At 32.6% G+C, this 23,762-nt stretch overlaps 5 protein-coding genes across 9 annotated transcripts; 1 reads left to right on the top strand and 4 right to left on the bottom strand.

The window, feature by feature from the left end:
* Nucleotides 1-76: 76 nt before the first annotated feature.
* Tsp2a (tetraspanin 2A) lies at nt 77-4,004 on the bottom strand. The gene is made up of 5 exons (XM_083046075.1): nt 3,656-4,004; nt 2,645-2,842; nt 2,009-2,185; nt 1,697-1,882; nt 77-1,552 (listed from the first exon to the last, which is right to left on the bottom strand). Exons 1-5 carry the CDS (start codon nt 3,740-3,742, stop codon nt 1,448-1,450), a joined length of 753 nt encoding a protein of 250 aa, XP_082902201.1. The 5' UTR covers nt 3,743-4,004; the 3' UTR covers nt 77-1,447.
* On the bottom strand, nt 2,709-9,651 carry Dnalig1 (DNA ligase 1). 2 transcript variants are annotated; one of them, XM_083046062.1, is made up of 17 exons: nt 9,565-9,651; nt 9,304-9,363; nt 9,042-9,125; nt 8,821-8,915; nt 8,435-8,739; nt 8,126-8,336; nt 7,859-7,982; nt 7,607-7,779; nt 7,234-7,457; nt 6,717-6,845; nt 6,523-6,662; nt 6,191-6,392; nt 5,839-6,045; nt 5,223-5,675; nt 4,855-5,052; nt 4,365-4,581; nt 2,709-2,842 (listed from the first exon to the last, which is right to left on the bottom strand). In XM_083046062.1, the coding sequence occupies exons 1-16, from the start codon at nt 9,582-9,584 to the stop codon at nt 4,411-4,413; spliced, it is 2,796 nt and encodes a 931-aa protein (XP_082902188.1). In that variant the 5' UTR covers nt 9,585-9,651; the 3' UTR covers nt 2,709-2,842; nt 4,365-4,410. The 2 variants fall into 2 exon arrangements, with proteins under 2 accessions (XP_082902188.1, XP_082902187.1); XM_083046061.1 differs by lacking the exons at nt 9,304-9,363; nt 9,565-9,651 and having other exon boundaries at nt 9,042-9,286.
* A 464-nt stretch (nt 9,652-10,115) lies between these two features.
* On the bottom strand, nt 10,116-11,868 carry LOC145940408 (GTPase Era, mitochondrial). The gene is made up of 3 exons (XM_083045523.1): nt 11,321-11,868; nt 10,662-11,099; nt 10,116-10,545 (listed from the first exon to the last, which is right to left on the bottom strand). Exons 1-3 carry the CDS (start codon nt 11,549-11,551, stop codon nt 10,183-10,185), a joined length of 1,032 nt encoding a protein of 343 aa, XP_082901649.1. The 5' UTR covers nt 11,552-11,868; the 3' UTR covers nt 10,116-10,182.
* Nucleotides 11,869-11,943: 75 nt separating this feature from the next.
* LOC145940410 (uncharacterized) lies at nt 11,944-16,191 on the top strand. 3 transcript variants are annotated; one of them, XM_083045525.1, is made up of 6 exons: nt 11,944-12,380; nt 13,073-13,296; nt 13,652-13,798; nt 14,179-14,425; nt 14,652-14,850; nt 15,000-16,191. In XM_083045525.1, exons 3-6 carry the CDS (start codon nt 13,711-13,713, stop codon nt 15,348-15,350), a joined length of 885 nt encoding a protein of 294 aa, XP_082901651.1. In that variant the 5' UTR covers nt 11,944-12,380; nt 13,073-13,296; nt 13,652-13,710; the 3' UTR covers nt 15,351-16,191. The 3 variants fall into 3 exon arrangements, with proteins under 3 accessions (XP_082901651.1, XP_082901650.1, XP_082901652.1); XM_083045524.1 differs by having other exon boundaries at nt 11,946-12,380; nt 13,670-13,798; XM_083045526.1 differs by having other exon boundaries at nt 11,946-12,177; nt 13,670-13,798.
* A 150-nt stretch (nt 16,192-16,341) lies between these two features.
* On the bottom strand, nt 16,342-23,534 carry LOC145940407 (protein HID1). Of its 2 annotated transcripts, XR_014426008.1 has the most exons (13): nt 23,361-23,534; nt 22,593-22,952; nt 22,399-22,452; nt 22,092-22,315; nt 21,661-21,902; nt 20,988-21,218; nt 20,496-20,621; nt 19,853-20,109; nt 19,322-19,565; nt 19,041-19,189; nt 18,805-18,974; nt 18,126-18,405; nt 16,342-17,725 (listed from the first exon to the last, which is right to left on the bottom strand). XR_014426008.1 is itself a non-coding variant. In XM_083045522.1 (12 exons), exons 1-12 carry the CDS (start codon nt 23,424-23,426, stop codon nt 18,183-18,185), a joined length of 2,346 nt encoding a protein of 781 aa, XP_082901648.1. In that variant the 5' UTR covers nt 23,427-23,534; the 3' UTR covers nt 16,342-18,182. The 2 variants fall into 2 exon arrangements, 1 of the variants encoding a protein (XP_082901648.1); XM_083045522.1 differs by having other exon boundaries at nt 16,342-18,405.
* Between the last annotated feature and the right edge of the window lie 228 nt (nt 23,535-23,762).

The raw sequence follows: 23,762 nt of genomic DNA on the forward strand, positions 1-23,762 counted from the left end.
TCACACACACACACACACACACACATACATACATTTATGAATAATATATATATATATATATATATATATAACTTAATTAAGTATAATATAACTTAAAAGTTTAGGAAATTAATAATTCAATATATAAGTTTATGAAAACGAGAAATTAAAATAATCTAGCGAGAATTGAAAAAAAATTTGAAATTTTGTCCAGCACAAAATAAAACACTAATTTTTATTATGCGCTATTGTTTATATAAAATGTAAAAATTTCATGTTTATTCGTGATAATTTTTAATATTTATAATTATTAAAATGTAATTTTAAATAATTATGTATTTTACATTTGATATGTTTTCTATACGTTCAATATTTCTTTTATTTGTTGATTTATTAATATGATACATTAGTGTAATAATTTTTGTGCGTGAAATATCAGAGTTAATCTCATCCTTGGAAAATTATTATTCGATTATTTATATTTGTTTTATAATTATTAGAAATAACAATTCAATTGCTTTACACTGCTTTTCACTATTTTAACGTATTCTTTTCAATGAACTTCAACTTTATTTTCTAAAAGTAGCTACTATATTATAAACGTAAATTTTGTAAATATAAGATATATATAAAATTACAAAATGAGAAGATTAAATGAATGATTATAGATATAGATATGAGACGATATTATAATCAAGATCGATGAGATGATATAGATAAAATGATACAAAACGTGATATTCAAGCAAAATGGATGAAATTTTCGCAAATTAAAAACAATTAAAATTTGTGATAAATTAGTGATATGAATATTGTGTTTATTTTAGAAAAAATCGAAGTTCGAATCAAGAAAGAATTTATTTTAAAAAAATTAAAAATAAATTATAATTAAAAAGTTCTTATGTGATTAAAAATAAATTCTCATCTTTAAAACTTGAAAGCTCTAGAAATTAAAAAATTACAAGCGTACTAAAAACTACGTACATATTCGCTATATTTCAGATAAATGTCATTCTCGAAATAGATGTAAGCTCGATGAAAAATTTGCAATTCAACACAGAATGTACACAATTTTTCTCTTTTCTTATGAAAAATACAATTACAATAATTTTACTGCCACCTCTCATAAATCAATAAATTAGGGCCACTTCGACCAACTCTGATTAACTTTAATCGACGATTAAACTATCTTTGTCTCTTTTCAGATACGTTTTTAAAAAGAGACAAAGATATAGTTTAATCGTTGATTAAAGTTAATCAAAGTTAGTCGAAGTGGCTCTTAACATCTAACGCTTGAAGGCATAGGAAATATATAAATTAAACAATTTTTTAGAAAATTTTTTTTTTAGAAAAATTCGAAAATAATACTAGCAATAACTGATGTACTATTGCATCCAAAGTATGTTTAACATATAATGCTTGTGTTTTGTGTGTGTAGAGGAGGGCAGGCGCCAATTATTAATGTTACCTCAGTGGACAAAATATCCAGATCCGACTTGTTTTCTTTCTTGATTCTGCTCGTTTTCTTTATTGATTGCTCGAACAAGCGTCAACGTTAATACAGCTATAATCACCTGCAATAATTAGGAAATAGATAACTTGAAAAAGATGATAGATTATCATTATATTTTCATAGTTAAATCATAAAATTATGTGCGTAATACTCTTCCCTCTTGAAAAGAGTAAAGAAAAAAGTAAAGAATCAAAGCTTCTCTTACGTGAAGCATGCACAACGCCATCGCCAGACCAGCGAGCCATCCCGATCTCGCTTCTAAGAACCAGGACAGTTCCTCGACGCAGCCGTGATGGAAAGCATTTCCGGTGACAGTATCCCTGCATTCGGTGGGCAACGGTTTATGCAGTTGCGTATAATCCCTGGGTCCGTCAGCTCCGCAGCATCCGACCTATTAAACATTAATCAAAAAGATACATAATTCTACAGTGCTTTTATTTTTACTTCTTGAAAAAAAATCAATTTTAAATTTTAAAAATATATATATATAATTTCGGAGATATTTTGTACATCTTACAGTTTCCTGAATTATTTTTAAGATAAAGCTTGGCGTTTCATGGTGGGAATTCCTGATAAGATTATACATGGATCGTTCAATGATAGGTTGAATCTTGCTGTCGTATGTCGAGTAGTCAAGAATTACCGCCGCCCCAGATAAACCGCAGATGAAACTAATTATTTGAAGGCCCACGTGCTAAAATCACGAAAATTTTTTTGTTAAATCTATCAAGAATCTAATAATAATAGAGAAATATTTCTGTTTCAGTTTTAAAAATTTAATTTGACGAGAAAAGAATTGCTGCTCAAAAGAATATCTTGAAAAATTAATTTTCTGAAGAGATATTGAATTTTATTTAATAACAAAAATAACAATTTTCACTAGGCAATGTATTTTATAAATTAACATTTGAATTAAATTTTCAATGAAGATTATTAATTTGCAACAATTAATTTACAAAATTATTTATAAAATATTTTCTATAATTTTCAAATGTTGTATTATATTATTAATTGAAAGAATTTCAATAACAATATTTTAAAATATTGAAATAGTTTCAAATAATTAAAAAGAAATCAAACAATTTTGAAAATTAGTTTCTTCAGAGATAATATCTATCAGAATTGGATTAAAGTGCGCGATAAACATTCTTACAATGTTTAAAGCCATTACGTTCTCCATAAGAGCAGCACCACAGCCAATAAAGGCAACAGCCATGACGAATACTGAAGTTGCAATTAGTACATAAATTCCAATGTAGAATTCGTACATGTCCAGAAATTCCACCCATTCCTCAAACATTGGTTCGAATCTCATCCATATCGATAGGCCGAACATTGCACAACCCAGGATCTTTAAACACACAGACACACACAAAAATTTCATTAATATATATACATGTACTAATTAACGCGATGTATTAATTAAAATAACATATTATGTGTTACGATAATGCTTTCTTTCTCTGAGAAATCTTTCGTTTCTTAACTATATTGATGCAATAACAAGATAGCACAAAGACAATGTGACTTTTAAAATTTATTAAACTAATTATAAAATTATATCACAATTAAAGATGAGAAATAAAATAGTTTATATTATAAAATCATTTATATTAATATATATAATATTTATACATATATATTAATATATACATATACATATATACAATATTATTCCAGACTTAAATATAAATTATATTTTTTTATAAATACATAAATTTTATTTCTACAAGTATATATTAAATTTATATTACTTTATTTAATAATAATTTATTTATTTGGCGAAATCATAGTTAATTTTTGTAATCATGAATTCAATTTTAACTTGATTTAAATTTCTTTCTAATAGTATAATAGAACGTATTTAACTCTCAAAAAAACTTGTTTATTATTAAGGAATAAAACTAATCTTTTTTTAATAACTATTTCATGAACAAATCAATTGCAACATTTTTTTAAAAGTAGAATAAAATTAAAACAAATCTTCTATTTTGAAAATTATCAAAATAAATGCATTTATTTATATACAATACTGCTCACTCGTTTAACTTTTTCATTTATTTGTTCTTTTCAAATTTCACGCTTAAAATAAGTCATATATGATTTCACTAGTACATAGTTAACTTCACAAGACGACGCAATCATGATAATTTCGTGCACCCACCCATATTATTATGTTCAAGCAAAAAATCGTGAATTTGATGCAACCGATCTGCTTCGTCAGCAGCAATGCGGAATTTTTGACGACCATCTCCTTGTCACCTCGCGGAAAATATCCTCCGTTACGAATTCACTTATCGATGAACGAGACGCTATTTTGAGAGCGCGATCAGACAAAAACGTAATTAGTCGATCGTGAACGTCGAGGTACCCTGAGTATCGCCTAGTCGCTACTTTATCATGACAAATATAAGATAACTGGATAAGAGCCCTAGATAAAGAATGCCGAGGTGAATCACTTCTTTCACAGTATCGAGATAAATGTATAAATTATTAAAGACTGTTATTAATTGTTAATCAGCACAGAATGCTAATGTGATGTTTACTTAATGCGATCAATTTTTAATTATTTATGAATATTTTGATTATAATTACAAAACTCGTTTAATTCAAAAACATTTCAAAGTTATTGATGTATAATGCAATAATAATAAAACGTTGTTAATATACATGAGATTTTTTAAATGTAAATAAAATATGAATATAAATTATAATTCTTCAATAGATTTTCATTAGAAATGAACATCAGAGATGAGATAAGATAATGAAATGTTGTACAGTCATATTCACATAATTTTGATGCCACGTCATACCATGATGTATTTTATTTATATAATAGCCCTTATAAAATCATAATTATAAAAAATACATACCAAGACCAGATTAATTTGAATATGTAGATAAATAAATTTAAAAAAATTAATAGAAATCTTCCTCTGTAGCTTTCGTCGATGTTTTATTTTTGATCTGTTCTTGATTATTGTACATATCTGCCACCTGCTGAGCGGAAGTGGCTTCTTCACAGTTTTTATCCTCGCGTATTCTAATAAATCGCGGAAACCTCAAGGATATACCCTTTTCCGGATCAACCTAAACAAAGCAGTAAATTTAATATGTAACGATATCATATTTCTAACTAAAAGGATATTTAATTGCAGAAACGATTATCGTGATATCATTTCAATTTATTTGATAGAAAAAGGACATGTATTTTGCAATAACGAAATTCTGCAATAATGTTAATTCTTCCATGCAAATAAAACATTTATTAAATCGAGACTTTTAAAGTTAAATGATTTCTATCATGCGATATATTAATTTTGTTCAATGCAATTTAGAGAATTTAAAACTTTTGAAACTCACTATTCCGATAGCTGCCCTGTGAACCGGCGATAAGGAGAGATCGGCGCATTTAATCTCCCATACTTGAACCGGTTCAAACCAATGATCGGGTTCATGGCTGCTGTCAAAACGGTAGTACGATTTCGTCTGGGATATCACATGATCCTTGAAGAACTTTGTGTGATTCTCAAGATCTTCCTCCTTAAAGCCTGTGCCGATCTATTTATGAAGAAACAATGTACATTAATATACTAAAATACGGTATCAAATGAAAAAAAAAAAAAAATTAATATGACACAATATGTAATTATTCAACATAAGAAAAATTTTCATTAATTGCATGCCGCTCCTCTTCACTTTCATAACATCGACAAAATATAAAAACCTACCTTACAGATGCTCTGGTACTCCTCGTTTTCCTGATCATAACAAGCCAAAAGAAAGCCACCATAAGTGCCCGTTCTCTTTCCTTTGCCGATGTAACCACCGATTACAATTACGTCGAGCGTATCACCCACACCGTCCAAATAATCTTTTTTCAGCTTCAACCAGTTTCTCGATCGCTTCGCGATCTCGTAGGTTGCATCATCTTCCAGTGTCTTCACCATTAGACCCTCACAATTTCCCTTCACAGATTCGTCCAAGAAGACTTGGACCTCCTCCATCGTTGTAGTGTCCATACTGTTAGCAAATTTCCATTCACCTTCTACCTCCTTGAAATGCTGCTTCAACAACTCGCGACGTTTTGCAAAAGGTTCCTTCACCAACGGCTCGTCGTTTAAGTACAATAGATCGAACATGAATACGCATACTTGTACCTTGATATCCTCCTCATTGGCATCCTAAGAACAAAATATTATTTCGAAATGAGCAATTACAGCAATTACAATCACAATAGTATCTATTAAAACTACGATATTAACAATTACATTAAATTGATAATTAAAATTAAATTAAAATTAAATTAAAATTAAATTAAATTGGTAATTAAAATAATTGTATTACCTTTCGCTTTCTCGTGCTAAGTATTTGGAACGGTAGAATCTGTTTTTGCTCATTATCCCAGGCGACCGTCTCGCAATCAAGTATGCAACTCTTCACCAAGTCACCGCGAGTATTCTTGAATCGCTTAATGATGTCCGGATACTTGCTAGTGTTGTTTTCCTGATTTCGACTATAGATATTCACGGTGCCATTGTCCGCGACGTGTATCTGTTGGATTGTAATATTATAATTGGACTTGAATCTTAAAATTGTCGCAATTTCAATTAATAGATTCTAATATATTCTTTTCGTATGATATATTATACGATTATCTAATATATCGTGTAATTTGCAAAGCTAAGTAAATAAGAACCTGTGCTCTCTCTCCATCGTATTTCCACTCGCATGTGAATTTTAAATTCTCAAATCGTGTCAGGACCTCTTGCACACCCTTGGTAGGATGCGCCAACATGGGTTTCAAAGGTATTCCAGGAGTGAGCTTGCACTTGCTTGGCAAGATATTGACTCCACACTCCAGTAAAACGGGAATTATGAGATTGTAATTCGGACATTCACTACAAATAAATGTAAGCCATTTCAATTAGCCATAAAATAAGAAATTAATATTAAATTTTTTTTTTTTTTTTAAATGAAAAAGAAATAAAATTTTATTTTAAAGTAACTATTAAATTAATAATAACTTACCAATATGTTGTTTTTAGTATAAGTGCTATTTCGTCGTATTTCTCTTTAAACCGATCGCTCGACAGTTTCTTACTCGCATTCAAGGTTTCTGGTGGATAATCCTGTTCTGGCGGTGTCCTAGCACAAGCTAGAGCCAATGCCTAAGAAAATGTAGATTAATAATATCGATCAAAGCGATATCACGAATGACTTACTTGCAAAACAGATTGTTCAGCCAAACCGATGCGAAGTTTTCCAGCCAACGATCTAATAAGATATCTTGCTTCCGTATTGCGACATGCCACAAACAATGTTTGAATCTTGTCTAATTTTTTTAACACTGACTGTATAAAAAAAACAAATTTTATTATGTATAAATGACGCAAAGTTTTACTTTTGTATCAATATCCTAATTTACATTCTTCAATGTGTTATTCAGTTTTTATTTCAATCTAAATATAAACATCAATCTTTTTCATTCTTATTTAAAATTTAAATATATTTAATTCTCAATTTTTAGATGTAAATTATATAATTCTATATGTGTTAAATATATATATATATATATATATATATATATATATATAATAAATTAATTTAGTTTAAAAATCAGTTTCCTAAATTATTTTAAAAAAATGTTTTATTATATATTACTGTTCTGCAAATTTTTTTCTAATTTATATCCATATTACTAATAATATAAAATCTAATTATAATAGTTGTGTGAATTACCGCGTGACCCGTCATCTGTGCGATCTCCTTTAGTTTGGAGTACACAATGGAAACTGTCAACGGTGCAGGCTGAAACATAGTTCTCTGATTGGATCTGCTACCTTCTGCCACAATTCCCAAATCGCCAACCTCCTGGACATCGACTTTAATTTGCGCCAATGTCCTACCAGTGCATTGCGCTATCGCCTTCATTAAGTTCGTATCAGCGACGCCAAGCTCAATTCCTAAGATAAATAAACATTAAACATTATATAATCTCTAATCATGTAAATTGTAAATAATAAAATTTAAATAACTATATCTCTCTTTATACAAATTAAAATACTACTTTCTTTAAAAATATAATAATGCACATAGTTTCATAGTTACTCACCTTCGTATGCTGGTGCTAACTGATTAAGGCACAGATACACACTTGGCAATAGATCTACGGGGCTTAAGACTATGACAGATCGGAAGTAATTTGACAATATTTCTATTATCTTCAATCTCGCGCTCGTCTCTTCGATAAGCTCCAAAGTACGCGTGAAGGCGCTGTATGGAGTTCTGTAAATAAATTTCAAAAAGAGAAAGAATTTTAAATATTCTCAAGCTTTTTTCTGTTTCGATAATAATTCTAACTTACTTGTCTCCTCGTTTCCAGCAGGCATCGTTTATCGGATGGTAACCAGATATGCTGGGATTATAAGATTGATTACTACTTTTTACATCGCCTGTTTTATTGTCCTTTGTATCTTTTTGCTTAGATGCTGTTTAACAATAGATTTAAATAAATATTTAATAATAAAACTCTAATAAAGCTTATAAGATTATACTTTTACATTATTTAAATATACTGTTTCAAATTTTAATTAATAATCTTTTGAAAATACTTATATTTTTTAATACTTACTAAAAAAGCTATGCATTTTTTTAGAAGTAGTCTGTGGCTTCTTTTCTGGCGTAGGCTCCTTCTTCGGACTTTCAGTCTTCTCCTTATTATCCAAAATATTTTGATTTGTTTCATTATCTGATGTATTTTTTTTTATTTCGTTACTCTCATCTGTGCTTTCAATCTTTTTTTCTTCATCATTAACTTCTGATTTTTTTGGACTTTCAGGTAACTATAAATAATTATTTTTAGATATAAACTCATACATTTAATCAAAAATGTAAATTCTTTTGCAAGAGAACTATCAATCTTAGAATAATTCAAATTTACCGGTAGGTGATCCTCATTGTCACTGGAATCAACTGGTTCAATTATTCTGGCTCGTTTCTTTTTCACAGTTTTCTTCGTTTTTGTTGTCTTATCAGAGGCAAATTTTGTTTTTGAAGGAATAGATTCTTCTTTTTCTTGTTCACTTTCAGCTGTATCATTTTCTACTTCAGCATTTTTCACTATCTCAGCTCCATTCACATTTTTAGCTTCATCTTTCTTCTCCCTTTTCGGAGTATTTGTTAATTTTCTCTTTTTATTGGATGCTCCAGGTGAAAGTTTATTTGACTTATTTTTTGGAGTGGTTTCTAAAAAAAAATAAGAATATATAGGATTCAATATACAATATACTTAATATTCAATACACAATAGCTCAGCAGTATAATTACCTAGCTTTGCACGAGACTTTGTGCCTGGGGAAGGAGTCTTGGAAATTGCTTTTGGCTTCGTAAGTTTGTTGTCCGCCTTCTTTGAAGGAGGAGAACTGTAAGAATAACAATTTAAAAAAATATTAATAAGAAAGAAAATAGAAAGATAAATTATAAAATAATCCTCTTTTAAAAATGCGAAATATTAATAACAAATAGAAAAAACTGCTAGACTTAATTACCTAGCAAATCCATTGCTGTTATCTCTCTTCCGTTTGCCGCTTCCCGGTGCATCCTGATTCTTCTCCTTGTCGGATAAGTTGTTGCTGTTGGTTGTATGTATCCAATTAAAAACGACAACAAATCGACTATTTATCGCGTTCGTGAACTCGAAACGTCGAACTGGTAAAGTCAGCGAGCTCAAACGCGAGCAAGTTGCGAGGATTTTTAGCATAATGAATTTACTTAGAGACAGACTTATTAACGACTTACAACGTAACGTACCTCTCTGAATTATCCTCGCTAGAGTTCTCCTTCTTGGGCGATATCTTTGTGAAGAAGGAGCTGTAATTAAAAAACATGATGATTTATACTCGAGAGATCACATGTATAAAAGAAAACATTGTCAAATTATATGTCAATTATATGTAATGAAATTATGAGTTTTACATTATCGGACGAATTATGTTAGATTATTAGACTTATTGATGGTTGAAATACTTTATTAGATTCTTTTTCAAACAATTATTCCGCTTATTCACTCACTCTATACGACGCTGCGCCATTATCGCGCCGTTTCTACGCACATTTGACAGATTTCCCGCGTTTATAACCTTACATCATAGAATTTTGAACGAATATAGAAAGGAAAAGGCACGAAAAAATATAACCTTTCTCCACAAACGATAAAAATAATATCTAGATGGCAAACTACACAACATCAAAATGCGATTTTAAAAATTCCCTAGAGAGTCGTCGTCTAGCTCTTTTTTCCTAGCCATAAATCGAGAAAAAGATGACAACATCAAATAGCGATTTTAAAATATCCCTAAAGAGTCACCGTCTAGCTCTTTTTCCCTAACCATAAAATCGAGAAAAATGATGAGAACTTTATACCGTGATTTAAAGAATTCCCTTTACAAATGGATATTATTTTTAATAAATATCATTTAATAGATATCATTTTTAATAAATATTATTTATTTATTAAATTTCGTTTCAGACTAATCTGATTCACTAGCTATTAAGCTTTTCATAAAAAGAAAATGGAAAAACCTTCTTTTAGATGGAAAAAATGAAGCTAATGAAAATTATACTTTAATTCGACTCTGTAATTATCAACTTTATTTTACAAATAACTTTATTTTACAAATACAGATTGAATTATGTTGGGAAGTTCACGATTAGCCTCAATCTCACTGGTGTTCGAAAGGCATGACGCAATTCCTGTTCTGACATAACAGCGACTTGTTTTATTCTACTGCCAAATGTTTTATTGTTGCGCAATAAGAGTCTACCGATATTCTTTTTGGGACATGCAATAATCACCATTGCCATAATATTATCGTCAGGTCCTGGCTCAAAATGTTCTAATTTCACATTCAAGGAATATGGAACCTCATGTGGTAGAATGTCCATCAGTTTCGCACGCACTGTCTGCTGTATTATATCCTCGCACTTGTGATCACTGTATATGTATTCTTCATATTGCCAGCTTCGCGGCTTAGCCGAATCCAGTAGATAAGTCTGCAAAACACAATGGTTTGTATTTTACAGTTTTTAAGTAATTAAAACATGTTGATTACCAAAAATAATTGTTTATGTTACATTATATGCATCTAATCATTTATAAATGTATTTACCCTCAAGTCATCGATGCCATCTCCGGTCAAAGCAGATACCATAAATATATCGGAGAACTTCAAAGAGTCCTTCTTCTTGGCCACAGTGTTCACAAGTTGCAGTAGCACCTGTTTCTTTCTCAATTTATCCACTTTATTAAAAATCAGAATCATGGGAGTCTCTTTTAATATCTTCTCAGTCAATATTTCCAATATATTTGGATTGATTTTGTCTCTAGTGTATACATTCTGTGCATCTTGCACAAGCCCCACAATATCCACTGCTGCCAAGGAATCTTTTGGATCGTTTATAAACGTACCGGATAAGTTGTATCGTTTAGATTCAGTCGTGGAAACCACACCAGGTGTATCCATAAATATTAATTGAGTATCACCTTCGCAATAAATTGCATCTGCTTTCTTCTGCGTGGTATGCACTTTGGAAGATGTAGGACATATCTATTTAAAAAAAGATGAAGAAAAAGAGATATACAGAGAAATTATAAATTATAATAATAGATAATATAAAAAATAAAATAGACGAATAGATATAAGATAAAAATAGAAACAATATACTTTATTTTATAATAAATTCTGATAAGATCCGATAATCTTTAAATCTTCCTCGTGCAAATAGAAAGAAAGAGATAACAAAAATATAATTTGTGATGCTTGTTTACCGATCTCTTAATAAGTTGATTAACGAGGGTGCTTTTCCCAGCATTCGGTGCACCCAGGATGGCGATCTTCAGAGATTTCTGATCTTCTCGACGTATCGATGTAAAACTGTCATTGGAATGCAGCATAAATTCTTGCGACTCAAGCTTCGAAGCATCGACAGTTTTCGAAAAACATCGTCGCAAGTATCGCGAACCTGTGCCAATCATATATCTCTCGATCGTGAATAACATTTTCTCGAAGCCCCTTTTTAGGGAGCAATTTTTATGCCTCCACAAAATTAACCTAACCTAACCTAATGTCATCATCCATATACTTCTTATCGTTCATATGAAGAAAATAATTAATGACAATGCACAAGGCATTGAATTTTTTCGTTTCTTTTTTTTTTCTTGCAATTTACATAAATTTTGACATTCGAAAAACGAGAGATAGATATATTATTTATATTTTCGAATGTCGCGTGGATCCCGGAAGGCGAAGAAGCGCGAGCGAAAAGGAACAGACACGTCGAGAATGGACGAGTCCGATTGGTCGCGCCATGTTGTTGTAATTTTTATTCCCATTTCGATACACAGCCGTCAAAATCGTGACGTTTCGTGCTCGCGCGCACTTACGCGCCGTCGCCGGCGAACAAGCGTCTGCTGCAGCTTCTGCTTCGCGTCAAGTCTCGCGCGAGAAATAGGTGTCTATTATTGACGCGCGTCATCTCCGCGGCTGTCTGCGTCTCAAGTGTGTTTTTCCAATTTAAAAACTATACGAAAAAGAGCGGTCTCTCGCGGTCCTCGAAAAGGTGATGAGGAAGAGAGGCGAAGGGGACGAGGCGAAGATGTGCAGTTTCGACAGGACGAGAGAAAAAGTGAGAGCGTAGAAAGATATATATATGTATATATATACACACATATGCGTATATAAGCACGGATTTCATCTCGTATCTCGTCGCGTCTCCGAAATGTCAAACGGATAAGTAGATCGAAGAGTTCGATGTACAAACAAGATGTTTGATTTCTCCCGTGACACGTTGATGGAGAGGAAATGTTGAATGAGGAATGAGATACACAAGTGAGTGACAAGTGTACGCTTTTTCTTCGAGAAAGCGAAGCAAGCGTGTCTTCCTCGGCTTTTATTTTTTTTTGTATATTTTCTATTAATAGAGGAATTTTCTCCCTTTTCTTCTCTCTCTCTTTCTTCAGTCAGGATCTCTGAATTATTTTTATTTTTAATGCAGAAAGTTTGGCTGAAAAGTAACGGATCAAGTAATAGACGGTATCAGGTCCATATATTCTCTTTTTACTTTCTCTTTGCACTTTCTAATATTTTCCTCTTATAACTTTTATTCTCTCTGAATATGTCTGCATATTGTTTATCTCGATAGCATTTTTAAATATGCAATTATATTTTAAATATAACTGCTGAGAAATTTATTTTTCTTTTTCTACATCTTTTCATTATATTTTATCTTTCTCTTTTGAAATATTTTTCTCTCTCCCACAAGAATATATGTACATATAATGTAAAATTTTATCAAACGAAAATTTGAAATAGAAATAATACTTGGATATAATAACTTAGATATGACAATATGTTTTGCAATATCTTCATATATCAAATAAATATGTATAATGTATATTTTTCGAGTCATTAACTTTATTTTTTATTTTTGGCTATATAATATTCAGAAATTTTGCTTCCAAGTTTGAGAAAAAAACATCAGTCACTTTATTGTTTTATTTAACAAATGGTTTGTTTTTCAGAGAACAACAAGCGTGACAATCTTAAGATGAAAAATGGATCTAATGAATGACGATAACACTCGTAAAAGACGATGAGCAGTATATATAAGAGGCCAATACAACACATCTACTCGAGATACATGTGCAATGAGGTCTGGAGCTAATCTCGAAATGCAGGAAAGTGCATTGAAGATCTTGGAGAAGCATTTTGCATAAACTGCGTATTAGTTCGAAAGCATCACCGGGTAAATAATTATATATAGAATTGATTCTAAAATTCTTCTAAATCATAATTTTTAGGCATATGTAAATAAAGATGGAGAAGAGATGTCTTGATGGAAAGAAAATGTTCATGTCTGTTAAAATATTTCCCAAAGATTTTCCTGAGCATAGCAGGGATAAAAAGACACTTATATATTCATATTTGATATCATTTTATTCAAGGAGAGTCAATAGAGGATTCGCAATTTAAAAATCCTATTTCCTTTCTTTGCCAACAATTTGGAATATCGTGCACTAATTAATCAAATTGTCTCTATCAAATTGTCTCTCTTCTTCCATAAAAGCTATGAAACAGCTGTATTGTGACTACATGATCAGGTTTATGATTGTTATTAGGCAACGATGAATCTCTGAGCTCGCTGCACAGCGATATCCTGATGCACTTCTGGATCAACAAACCGGCGGGCAGGTACTACGGCTTCACCGGCCGCCGATACCCCGCCACACCTGTGCCCAAAACACGCAGTAAGTGTATAATTACAACTAAAAAGCAGTATAAATTCAACATTCTCTGTTACCAAAAATATACTAATAAAGGAATATGTATAAGATAAGAGATGCTAACGATAAAGTATACGATCATAATGTATTATAATTCTGATTTACATATGTGTATTACAAATCTTACTTTAATTATGTTAAGGGTTTTTATCCCCATCATATCGCATTCAGGAACAATTTAGGAATCATTTTGAGATAATTTTATACAATAAATTAAATAAAGATAAGCTTTAATGAATAAACGAATTGAAGAAAAACTAAGAAAAAATTTCAGAAAATATCGCATATCTATACTGATTTATTTCTCTATCAATCGCTTCATTTATTTTTACTAATCTTCACAGGCCAATGTCGGCGCGGCGGCGAGCTCAGGCAAATGGTGACTCCGGTGCGTCGATTTCAGGGCCTCACAGGTAACTTCGCAGCCGGAAACGCATCGTCAGCCGGGCCTAGTAATACCAATAATTCCTGCCGAAGCATCGTCGCCCGGTCGACCACGACGACGACGTCATCCGCGCGAATCCACAACGAGAACCGTTCGTCGTCGTCGCTCAGCGCCGCCCAACTCGCTCAGCTGAACAACATCCCCAAGTAATTAATGAAAACACAAAAAGGTCTACACTAAGAAAAAGAGAGAGAAAGAGAGGAGACATTCTGAGAGGAACATGCTCTTCTTATACACAGGGTGACTCACTTATACATATCTATCAGCGGAAAGATCACTTATAAGAGATTCGCCCTCGATTTTGCCTTTGAGTTTTAATGAAATTATGGCTGGCTGTATTAAACCGTCTCTGGTTTAACGCATTGTTCGCAGCAACGTCACCGACGCCAGCAACAATCAACTGATTCTATCTAACACGACTGGTGCGAACGGCACCAACAGAAATCTACTGGGCTTCTTTGAATTCAGCGACGCTGAACTGGCTGGCTACAGACTGCGTTGTGCCGTCTGGATCACGTTCGTCTTAGCGACGGGTTTCGTGGCGGCCGCTAAGTTCTACTTCGGTTATAGGGTAAGCTTCTTATATTAAAAGAATTTTATAAGTTCGAAAAGCTTCATTAGGAAATTTTATTATGTAAATTTTTTAAAGAAATTTGCGATTTACAATTCTTTTCCATTTTTTTACTTTTTTTGCTAATTAATTATTTCTGCGTTAATCAGGGGCCAGGCTTGGAGATACTCATGTTCTGCGGGCTGCTGATACTACTGCTGTCGGCATGTCTGTACTCGATCTTCTGCCGGCGCCACGATCAAAGCCATTATCACCACGGCAGTCGACCGGAGCACAATGCTCGCATGCAGGAGGACCACCTGGCCGCCTTGACGAACGCGTCCGGTATCGGCGAGACCGTCGTCGGCAGAATGACAACGACGACGGCAGTGAGACAGAACCCACCGCCGCCACCTTATCACATCGCCATCCTGATACCGCCGCTGCCACCTACGTTCTCGGACGAGGCGCCGCCGCCCAGTTACGACAAGGTATGCGATGAAATCGCCGGACCAGCGTGAAATTCTTCAAGGACGGACTCGTCCAAAATATCTTTCTTCCTTCGCGACATTCTCGTGTCTCCGCTTACACTCGCAAGAGGCGGCGCAAATCGATTCTCTTTAGGATTAGGATTAATTTTCACGTCTGTGATAGGAATGCAATCGACGATAACACATCGACAACACAACGGGAGATCGAGAGATTCGGAAAAAGAAGTTCGCGTAGCTATATTTTCTAGTGGGCATTATAGTGGGGGAGAGGAGCCGCGCTCCACCACCGAATTTAATTACGTTTGGTGCGGGTAAACTGTATTTTAATCTTTTTATACTACGAGATACTGTGTGATATATTTGGCTTAGCTTTAGCTTGGCGCCACACAGCGCAAACTCGATCGATCTTATTTGATTTTATCGATTTTATTGATTCTTCCGGTTCTTAAGACTTCCTTAAATACATATAATTATTCCAAGAATTCGCTGAATCATTACGTTCGATTACCTCGTTACTTTCATGAGTCACTTATACTATAGGATGGAGAGGACTATTCTTGTTACTCACGTACAGACATACAGACATACACAGACACACAGACACTCACGATATGAAAGAAGAGAAGCGCACAAATTTAAACATGCGATTCGAGTCGACGTATCGAGTTTGCAAAACGCACGACTCGATCGCCGTTACTTACAATAAGCAGCTAATAATAGGCACGTTTGACGTACAAGTTTCAGTTTTCAAGCAGGTGTTCAACGACCTGTTCATCAAACGTGCACGAACGTTACCGAATATCATATACACGTACGATCTCAATCTCGTGGCTTCACGACGAACAATACGTAAGCATGCGGCGTTTCGCGATAATTTATGACAATGTTAGCAAGCTACGAGCGTGAAATGTAATACGATTTTATATTTCTTTTTCCCCCCAAGAATGCGAGAGAGAGAGAGAGAGAGAAAGAAAGAGAAGAAAGAAAGAAAGAAAATGTGTGTATGCACGCCTGTAAATGATTCTTTATGTCATAACTCTGTATATATTTAAGGACAAGTACATATAATACATACTGATGTGAGATCTCGTATTTTGTGAACGTTTTTCGTTACTACAAATCATAATTGTACTATAATGTACAAAAATCATAGTCCTTTCTAACTGCACTTGAGAAAACAACTTCCTGTTTCTATCTAAAATTATTTAAAAGTAAATTCTAAAAATCCTAAAAATTCGAATATTTTTATTTCTCTTGCTATTTTCTTCTTTTTTCCTAAAATGATATTTATGGCCATTTCTTGGATTTATCATCTCGCATGCCTGAATATCCATTCATTTTATCTCGAATCATGGAATGTCTAAGAGAGTGCAACTAGAAAGAGCAGATAGATTTAAAATCAGTTTTCTGCGTTACAATTTAAGAAAATCGCAAGTCGATTTGCCGCGCACAAAGTTTCAAAAAGTTCAAAAAAATCATTTTTTCTTTTTCACATTGGGCCTGCTCTTATTATTTACATTCTTCTAAAAATAAACTCGCGCTCGTGAAAGAAAGAAGAAAGGCCACGTGGTGTCGTAATGAGTATAATAAGAGCAAACCCGAAAGTGTTCGCTCAACTTATGGTTACAGATACATTATATTTTTCGCGAAAGCGAAGTGAAGTTCAAGTATTCATTCAATTATAAATAAACGTGTGATCTTCGCGTTTATCTTATCAGTTTATCTTTACAGTTGTACATAGCGGAATATACGATGTGCACAAATGCGAATAAAAGTTTTTTCCCCCGTAAAACGTAACTTTATGTACACATCGCGAAATATGGATTAGCCAGCTCCGTTAATGATAATTGAGTCTTACGATATCGTTGGTCTTAATGAACAATCGTATCGAAGATTCTTTTCTTGAAAATAATCATAAAATATTTTTTAAATATTCATTTCTCATCATTCAGAATATTAATGAGATAAAGCATGTAGAGAATGTAAAGTATAAATAATTTATAATTGCGAAATGTATATACATATATATATAAATATATTTAAAAATGCCAAATGCAAAAGCAAAGTTAAAAATATAAATTTTTATTTATAGTCATCGCGCTTTTCTCATTATCTGCTAGACTAATTTAATTAGTGTATTTTTCCTTAAGACCGACGATATACGTCTTTTCCACACTATAACTAACGGTACATATTATTACTATGATACAAACGAGAAATTACAGTCTTCTGGATATAATAATAAGAATAAATCATATGATGTGTCGATTGTAAATACGCTTACAATCTTGCGATTCACATATGTTACATCAAGATGAAAGTACTTTGGAGACTCTTGCCGTGTAAAAAGTAATCAGAAACGAGATGAAGCGTGCACTGATGTTCGCCGCTCTTTATCTCGTTGTCTATTTGCATAAACACAAGTTGACAATTCTAATTCTTTCCGTTTCTTGTTTATTATATATAAAAATGTATTTGAGAAAATTGTTACAATTTTTTTAGAGATTATTTAAATCCAATCATTTAAATAATTTCAAAAGAGTTTAAATTAGTTGAATTTCAATCAATTGAAATTCTAATGGTCTCTAAATATTTTTCTAAGATCTCGAAGAAATTTATATTTTAAATTTCTACTTATCTTTTTACTTTAACTCATTTATTTTAAACGCATGAGAAAAAATTATATTGATATCTCTTCGAGTTCTTACACAAAAGCGAGTGACACTCTTTATTCTTGAAAATTTAATTAATGTTTATAGGAACGACTCTGTATCGTAATATAATAATGAGTTCGACGAGACTTACCTTTCTGCGCACTGCCAATAAAATAGTATTTCGAGCGCAAACGCATCTCTCGCTGACCTAAACCCTCTGGATCTCGAATAGCTTGACATCCGTGTCGTACCATATAGGAGGTTCAACATTTCTTAGATATATAACGCCCCACATATACGTGCGAAACCATGCAGTCGTACCGGCGTTAGCCTGATACCGCCTGATGAGGATAGGATGCGGAACTGGTAATAGGCCGACCAGGGTGCCGTGTTGCAGGAACTTCAAGATCTCGCTCTCGTCTGTCAGTCCCCTAATAATAAGATCAATAAAAGAGAATATATAAGTGAAAATGATACAAGCGTTGCTTCTTGGACCGAAAATTCTCTAACTATTAATGAGAGAAAGCACTTAAACTTTGAAACAATTTTCGATTTATGTTTATTTAATTTACAAATGTTTTAATTATTCGCAATATATGATAAAAGAATATGAGACATATTTGTGTAAAAGGATAATAATTAAGATAATATATACATATATATATATATATATATATATATATATATATATATATAATTCAGATTTGACTATATTTTATTATTGAATTAAATAGATTGTATCAAGATAAAAAAGGAAAATAAAAGAATAAATTAAATAGTTATTGATAATAAGTCAAGTGTATGATTAAAAGGTATTAATAAATACTCACTTGTCGATACAGATCTTCTCGACTTGCGGCACAAGGACTTGAAGCAGTCGCATAATAGTTTGCAACGGAAGCTTGCTCTTCCATTGCCAGACCCAGTCGCTGGACGGCACCCATTGTTTCATGTTGTCCACATTAGCGTTCGCTTGTTCGGCCACCCGGATGCCACCCTTCTGCGCGTCAAGCAACCTTTTATTAATATCATTATCGATATTAATTTTTGTTTCTCTATTTCTTACCGGAACCACAGAATTTTTGGTCGCATTCATCGATTCCTCCGCGATATCCGTCTTGCTTTCCGATCGATTACCGATAGATTTATCAATATCAACGCTGGCTGACGGGCTCAATGGATGCGCTGATTCTTTCTCCGTCATGTTCTCGATACCTGCGATCAATACGTTTGAAATTATAATATATGAAGATTGAAGGTTTAAATTTTACATATATGATATATCGTAAATAGTCTGAAAAACATTTGAACTTAATTGCGAGACTAGGTACAATGAAGAGTATTCACCAGGAGTTTCCAATAGAGACGCCTTCAAAGTACCAGGTTCGGCGGGTTGCGCAGGATGCGATCCTTCCATCGTGGTTTCGCTGACGTTCTCGTTGGACGTACTTGCAGGCATGTGACGACGTTGCCTCTTGCTGAGAGACTTTGCGATCGTGTTGCAATCACTGGGTAGATTTGCGAGCGCGTGAAACACTTGCCGCTTGCGTATTATAGTGTAGACTAAATTACTGTTCCCATCGAATTGATACTGAAAACCCAGAAAGTAACGTAAACGATAGAATAGAATATGCCATACAGAACTCCGATACACATCACCTTCTTTCTTGATATACTGATATTCCATATAGTAAGAATACATGAAAATTATAAGCTAGTGTGTTGAGAAGTGAATTGCAAACTTAATAAAAGAAAGGTTTGTTCCAAATTTTAGCTATGATATCGATTTTACTTATTTTGAAACGTTTTCTATATGCGACTGAGAAAAATTGATTGTATATGTTTAGTAAAAGAGCATTTTATATGCGAACACATTACCTGGATAATATTGTTAAAGATCTCGAGCAGAAAGAACACCAAGTGGTGATTGGTGGGTGCTGAGAAAAGGAACCATGGCGTACTAAATGCTTCCAAGAGATGCAGCAGTTTTGTACTGGCCACCATGGATAAGGTTTTGAGATACGGTGAAACGTTGACTAGAATTGTCAGTAGACAGTCGAATAATGGTTGCAGTCTCTGATGACCAGTTGTGATAATTTTGTGGAATACAGTAACTAAAAGGTCAGCATGCGTTCCTGAAACAAAGAGAAAAATTGCATTCTTTGGCATTAACAATTTAAATGCGTTATAAAATTCATTTACAAAACTGTAGCTAGAAATTGCGTGAAAAAATTATTCTCGAAACAAAAAATGTTAAAAAATATGTTCTTCATATATTGTATATGCATTCAACTATATGTAAAATATAAAAAACTAAAAAATTAAAAACTTAATATAAAGATAATGAAAATTTGATAAAGAAATTAAATTTAAAAAACGAATGTATATTTACAATGATTGACACTACAATCGAAAAGATGATCAGACACTATTATGCATTTTTACACTAAAGCAATTAAAAAATCTGATTATTTCTTAAAATTATCGAAGATAATATAATACGAATGACACGTTGTCATACCTGTAAAAACTGGGATGTCCATAGGCACTGTAGCTGTGTATGGTTTATTCAACCTCACTCCAAAATTGCGTTCTCCGCTCAAAAGAAGCAAGATAAACACACCAATGTGCATCAAACCAACTCGTGCTGAAAAATTGGGAAAACTAAGAAGTAGACAATTAGTTAACTAATTAAAAAAAATTAAAAATGATATAATTCACATTAACAAATTGCTGCTTCAATTCAATCTTCAGATACTTTAAAAATATTTCCTCCAAAGAAAACATTAATGTTTTATTTATCTATAATTAAAATATAACTTTAAAAAAACAATCAAATTAATTACGCCTCTATACTTGTCAAAGATATTGTTCGTATTATATATATTATCTTTAAAGAATATTATTTCTTACAAACATATTTCATATAAAATTATTTTTAAAATTCCTTGATATTGAATTGAATCATCGATGTAAATAAATAAGTGAAAAAAAATAGAGAATAAAAATTTACATTGATCGGCGCGCGAATCGTTTAAATGATAAAGAATCGGCACGAGGACTTCGAGAACGTCCGAGCTCTTTAATACATAATATAAGAACTTCTTGTTGTAGTCGCACATCTTCCAGAAGAAAACCAGCAATTCTTGGTGAAAATGCACTTTCTTGGTCGAATTTGGCAGATATGTTTGCATCAGTGGATTATTCAACAGTCTGGTTATTCCCTTTAAGACAAATTGGAAATCTACAAAAGAAAAAAATATTTCCATTTTTTTTTATAATACACTCAAATCTCTCTGCATCTTTTTGCATTTGTACAAGTTCGTTCTCCATTTAAAAGTTGATTATACTTTATAAGTTTCAAAATTTTAATAATTTTCTTAATTATGAATAATTAAAAATCTTCTTTGTGAAAATACGTAATATATGTAAATTACAAAATCTTTAGAATATAAGAAATCAACATTTTATTTCTCGTTTAATTTCAGATATGTATTATTTTGTATAGAACTATTCACTGTCTAATCTCACAGAGAAATATTGGAAAAACTGGATATTAAAAGTGTTGTGGAAAAATAATTTTGCTATGGAAAAACTGATTCTAAATTGAGCAAAGAATTGGAGCAAATAAAAAAAATCTAGAATATATAAATATATTAAACTAGATAAAATATTACAAAATTCACCTTCATCGCGATGAATTCGACTCAGATAATTAATGAACAAATTGTCTCCAACTACCCCCTCTTCTAATGGTGCCCCGCCAGTAGTATCGTGATCCAATGTTACAATCAGGATTTGTAGCGCGACATCGACCAGCGGTTCCAGCGAATCGGTAAACAGCAAATGATTGTATGGTACCCCATAACCAACAGGATCGTACGCACATACCGTATTTAACAGCGAGGTAAACATCGGCAATGCGTGTCTGCGAACAATCATGTAAAGTTGATAAATAATCGTTAATTGTTAACAAAAATATATATCAATAAAAAATATATATAATATAAACTATGATATATTGTAAGTAAAAATATAACTGATAATAAGAGTATGTACATTAAATATATTATGTGATTAGTGTAATAATTAGTAATTAATCAGAGAGATGAATTACCTGTTTTCACTGCTGGTCAAATGTTGAATCCATTTATTCGGCGTGACTGTCAAATCCATCGGCGGATTGTACATGGTTTCGCTAAAGCATGTCAACAAGAGTTTTAGCAATTCCGTGCGATTAGAGTCCAGAATAGGATATCTCGGTGGCGAGTACGCGAAACCCACTCCCGCTTCCCATATATATTCACAGCTATCTATCGATTGCAATTCGTCGACTTTGTCCTGGAAAGATAAGCGGTGCGTAATCGATGCATTCCGCCTTTTCTTTTTATTATCGAAACTCCAACAACTAATTAGAGACTCACCGGGCCTGATTTTCTATTTGCAGCTACTGTAAAATCAGGACAAAACAACAAATCCTAAAACAAAAACATACATTATTCAGGATAAGTTTTCGTATATCATGTAAAAAAATATTAATCAAATTTATCATTAATTAATTTTTAAGTATATATATACTTTATAGAATATTCAATTATCTACTTTAATTATTTCTTACAGAAATCGCATTCAATAGAGAATGTGCCAGTGGCAAACTCTCGTCATCATCTTTGCCAGGTAAACTAGACCAGAAGAAGCCTTTCCAATCAGGATCTTCAAATATGTAAGGTAATACACGTGTCAGCAAACGACAGCAGTTCAAGACGGTTTGATGTTCCCGTTGAGTTCTACAGCTACTGTCCACTGCCTGAACTAATTTTTCAACTGCTTTGTAACATAAAGTGGCCAAATTAGAAGGCGCTTCTTCTCTTAATATACGAATCTCAGGAGCTGGGATTAAAGTAAAGATGTCCTGAACGTTAGTCACATTTTCAGACCAGAACTGATCCCAGAAAATATCGTCCGATGTATCAATCACCTATTAATATACAATAGATATAAATATTGATACGTTGTAATTTTTAAATAAAAATTATATAATTTTATATATATATATATATATATAATTTAAATATTTTAAAAGAGAGAAATAGAACTTTTCTAATATATTACTAATAATAAATAGCCATATTCGAGAATGCCCTCTTAAATTTTTTGTTTCTTGTAGAAGAAAATAGTAATATATTTCCACTAATTAGTATTTTTAATCGTAAGCTCAATCACAAACTTAATATAAACGTAATGATAAAAATGTAGACTTTTTAGCTGAATTCATGACAATTCTCTCTTTGATCGACAATTTCGTTAAAAGAACTTTGCTCCCCTATCGATCTGTCAACCGATCATCTGATCAGGCAGATAAACAAGCAGCTTTTTTTTTGTTTACCTGAGTTTTCGACGTTAATTGCACCACGGCCTTTCGGAAATTCAACTTTGTGTCGGCATTGCCCATGATTCACTTCCGTTATCGCCGATAACAATAAAGTTTCAAGTCGTAGCAAAAGGGTAGTAAAAACGCGTCGCTATCTCTTTAAACGGGCATCATCGTCGCCATGTTTGTATTGTGACAGATAGGTAGCTGTTGACAGCTAAAGGCAGAGCTGCCAACATTGCGTTATCTCTCATTGAAGACCCTAGAGGGTCTCTATCTCTCGTACGTCACACGAGAAAGGGTGGAATCTGATTGGTCGATTAAACGCTAGTTACTCTAGGGGTAGGATTTCCGAACACACTCTAGTATGTACAAAAAATAGTGTCCACAGACGCACTAGTATTTTTATAGTTTATG

This window comes from Prenolepis imparis, unplaced genomic scaffold (assembly GCF_030444845.1).
Source record: "Prenolepis imparis isolate NDT839.2.m4 unplaced genomic scaffold, iyPreImpa1.0 SCAF_9, whole genome shotgun sequence".
Taxonomy (NCBI): domain Eukaryota; kingdom Metazoa; phylum Arthropoda; class Insecta; order Hymenoptera; family Formicidae; genus Prenolepis; species Prenolepis imparis.

Excerpts from the sequence above, each read along its gene's own strand:
- Tsp2a (XM_083046075.1), bottom strand. The coding sequence starts at position 3,742 with ATGGTCGTCAAAAATTCCGCATTGCTGCTGACGAAGCAGATCGGTTGC. Across the intron at positions 1,883-2,008 it reads TAAAAATAATTCAGGAAACT|GTCGGATGCTGCGGAGCTGA; the intron begins GTAAGATGTACA and ends AATGTTTAATAG. Across the intron at positions 1,553-1,696 it reads TGGCGTTGTGCATGCTTCAC|GTGATTATAGCTGTATTAAC; the intron begins GTAAGAGAAGCT and ends TAATTATTGCAG.
- Dnalig1 (XM_083046061.1), bottom strand. The coding sequence starts at position 9,253 with ATGCTAAAAATCCTCGCAACTTGCTCGCGTTTGAGCTCGCTGACTTTA. Across the intron at positions 8,916-9,041 it reads AACAGCAATGGATTTGCTAG|TTCTCCTCCTTCAAAGAAGG; the intron begins GTAATTAAGTCT and ends TTATTCTTACAG. Across the intron at positions 6,046-6,190 it reads ACGATGGAGAGAGAGCACAG|ATACACGTCGCGGACAATGG; the intron begins GTTCTTATTTAC and ends ACAATCCAACAG.
- LOC145940408 (XM_083045523.1), bottom strand. The coding sequence starts at position 11,551 with ATGTTATTCACGATCGAGAGATATATGATTGGCACAGGTTCGCGATAC. Across the intron at positions 11,100-11,320 it reads ATCAACTTATTAAGAGATCG|ATATGTCCTACATCTTCCAA; the intron begins GTAAACAAGCAT and ends TTTTTTAAATAG. Across the intron at positions 10,546-10,661 it reads ATGGCATCGATGACTTGAGG|ACTTATCTACTGGATTCGGC; the intron begins GTAAATACATTT and ends TGTGTTTTGCAG.
- LOC145940410 (XM_083045525.1), top strand. The coding sequence starts at position 13,711 with ATGCACTTCTGGATCAACAAACCGGCGGGCAGGTACTACGGCTTCACC. Across the intron at positions 13,799-14,178 it reads ACCTGTGCCCAAAACACGCA|GCCAATGTCGGCGCGGCGGC; the intron begins GTAAGTGTATAA and ends TAATCTTCACAG. Across the intron at positions 14,426-14,651 it reads CAGCTGAACAACATCCCCAA|CAACGTCACCGACGCCAGCA; the intron begins GTAATTAATGAA and ends CATTGTTCGCAG.
- LOC145940407 (XM_083045522.1), bottom strand. The coding sequence starts at position 23,426 with ATGGGCAATGCCGACACAAAGTTGAATTTCCGAAAGGCCGTGGTGCAA. Across the intron at positions 22,953-23,360 it reads AATTAACGTCGAAAACTCAG|GTGATTGATACATCGGACGA; the intron begins GTAAACAAAAAA and ends GTATATTAATAG. Across the intron at positions 18,406-18,804 it reads GAGAAGATCTGTATCGACAA|GGGACTGACAGACGAGAGCG; the intron begins GTGAGTATTTAT and ends TCTTATTATTAG.